The 2,500-nt window shown below is 39.0% G+C and overlaps 1 protein-coding gene across 1 annotated transcript in view; it reads left to right on the top strand.

Moving 5' to 3' along the window:
• Positions 1–2,500, top strand: part of grk6 (G protein-coupled receptor kinase 6) — a 21,844-nt gene that overhangs the window by 10,354 nt on the left and 8,990 nt on the right. The window contains exons 5-8 of the mRNA XM_080436576.1: positions 634–734; positions 1,144–1,236; positions 1,929–1,992; positions 2,086–2,226. Of these exons, the coding sequence (XP_080292702.1) occupies positions 634–734; positions 1,144–1,236; positions 1,929–1,992; positions 2,086–2,226 (399 nt within the window). The remainder of the gene's footprint in view (positions 1–633; positions 735–1,143; positions 1,237–1,928; positions 1,993–2,085; positions 2,227–2,500) is intronic.

The following is a 2,500-nucleotide window of genomic DNA, read 5'->3' as shown; positions in this document are numbered from 1 at the left end:
TGAGAGTGTCTCCTAGATGTAGGTGTTAGCCAGTTAAGTGACTCGTACATAGCACAATGGTGGGTTGTATAAGGACACCTCAAGATAAATCTGCAAAGACTGTTGTAAATTACATAGATAGGATGGAGGTTTGTTTTAGAGGTATTTTGGTAAACAATGTCAGCATAGTCTAATATAGGTAATATTAACTGTGAGATTATTCTTTTTCTGACCTGTAGGGTGAAGCAGTTGAGTTTAGTTCATATAATGAGTTGAATTGTTTTATGAAGCTAACATATTAAGATAATTATTATATATGACTATATTAAGATATTGACATACTAATGTATGAAGATATGAGTGTATTTGGTTTATATAGTGGCTGTATATGCTGTTATAAGGTTTATATGGTATAGTATATATAGCCTAGTAGTATTTATATGTGTACGCTGTTATAGCTGTTATAGTTCATACAGTCAGAAGATTGTTATATATTAATAATAATACAAATATTTATAATATTTCAGTCCGATCATAATGTTCCAGATATAGATGAGTTGTTATTAAGGTGTAATAACAATAATAATAATAATAATAATAATAATAATAATAATAATAATAATAATAATAATAATAATATGTGTCATATTTCAGTCAGATGATGACATAACATTGATAGATGAGGTGTTGAAGACTCGCTGTGCCGAGAGACTGGACCAGGAAGCCTCCAAAGAACTCTTTAAAGAAACAACCACGTAAGAACACACACACACACACACACACACACACACACACACCTCTGGCACTGGTCCATACGAACACAACTGGCCCGTGTTCGGGGAAGGGAAGCCGGGCGGGGAGGGAGGGTGATAATTGTCACTCTACGCACTCCTACAGGCTGGCACGGCGGGAGGAGTAGGACGAAGGCTCTACGTTCTCCCGCTGGGGGCTCCTCACTGGCAGGTGAGTCGGTAGGATACAACAGTATAGTGGGGAGGAATCAATTGGCATAACGACTAAAATGGGGAGACAAAGGGTTAAAAAGGCAAAAAGCACCCCCCCCAAGTTGTGCTTTAGTTGCTTTACTGTGTGTGTGTGTGTGTGTGTGTGTGTGTGTGTGTGTGTGTGTGTGTGTGTGTGTGTGTGTGTGTGTGTGTGTTACAGACTCATTCATGACTACCTCAGCGTGGCTCCGTTTGCGGACTATCTGGACAGCATGATGTTCAACCGCTTCCTACAATGGAAGTGGTTAGAGAGGTACACACGCACTGAATTTTTTGCACCTTAATCCCATGTATAACGCACTGACTTTTTTTTGTCTTTTTATTGTGCTATTTTTTTTTCTCTATGCACCTTAACGTCCATAAGTATATCATGCACAGTATACATACATTTCTGCTATGCTCCGGCACCTTAGTCATTTTTATCTCAGGTACTATTGTAAATATGTAGATAACTTGTTTGGCCTTTTTGTTCTCTTGTTTGATCTCCTTCCCACTTGCCCCCCCACCCCGGTCTGATGACAGCCACTGGAGGTGGGGTTTGGGGGACAACTGCTTTGAATTGCTATTATTGTTTACACAAAACAGAAACCAAGGATTATATAGCCTATTTCAAGAGCAAGAGATCTTGAAATATATATTCCTACGCGCCCCCTGCGCGTAGGAATATGATTTGCAACTACTGATTTGCAAATTGCACAGATAATTCATATTTCCTTATCCAGTAGTAACATATGGTCTTAATAAATGTCCTCCCTTTTGATTTTGAAACAGAAACCTTGTTGTGTTGTTATTATCTATCCTTTCTGATACTATTGCATAGTTATTATTAGTTTATATTTCATGATCAGTTGTTTCAAATTTTATCCTGGCGCTGTGTATAAATTGGTTAATATAGCCTTCCCAATTTTCAGACTTACCTGCCGCCTATGTTTGTGTTCTCTCCAGACAGCCGGTGACCAAAAACACATTTCGTCAGTACAGAGTTTTGGGGAAGGGAGGGTTTGGAGAGGTGAGAATCTGGTCTATTATTATTATTATTATTATTATTATTTTTGACCCTTATTATACCCCCTGTGGTAATGGAGGTGGCTGTGGTCTACAGGTGTGTGCGTGTCAGGTCAGAGCCACAGGGAAGATGTATGCGTGTAAGAAACTGGAGAAGAAGAGAATCAAGAAGGGCAAAGGAGAATCCATGGCTCTGAACGAGAAACTAATACTGGAGAAGGTCAACAGTAGGTTTGTTGTAAGTACTACATAAAAATCAATGGTGAGAGACCCCCCCCTCCACAACTATACACAACTAAGGAAAAGTCTAAAAGTTTTAAGTTTAAAAACACACAAAGACATCAATAAGTTGATCTAGGCAAATGCCTTGTTAAAAATACTTCTGCTACAACTTCTGCTACATACTACATATTAGGGGTGACCTTCGAAGCAAAGTTTTCAAATCGAAGCGTCTGGGCCCTAAAACAATAAAAATTCAAAGCTTCGGTGATGGGGCCCGGGGGGGGGCTTGT

This window comes from Gymnoscopelus braueri, assembly GCF_963280865.1.
Source record: "Gymnoscopelus braueri genome assembly, chromosome: 8".
NCBI classification, from domain to species: domain Eukaryota; kingdom Metazoa; phylum Chordata; class Actinopteri; order Myctophiformes; family Myctophidae; genus Gymnoscopelus; species Gymnoscopelus braueri.
The sequence above is the reverse complement of the archived record's forward strand: the minus strand, read 5'-3'. Positions and strand labels throughout refer to the sequence as shown.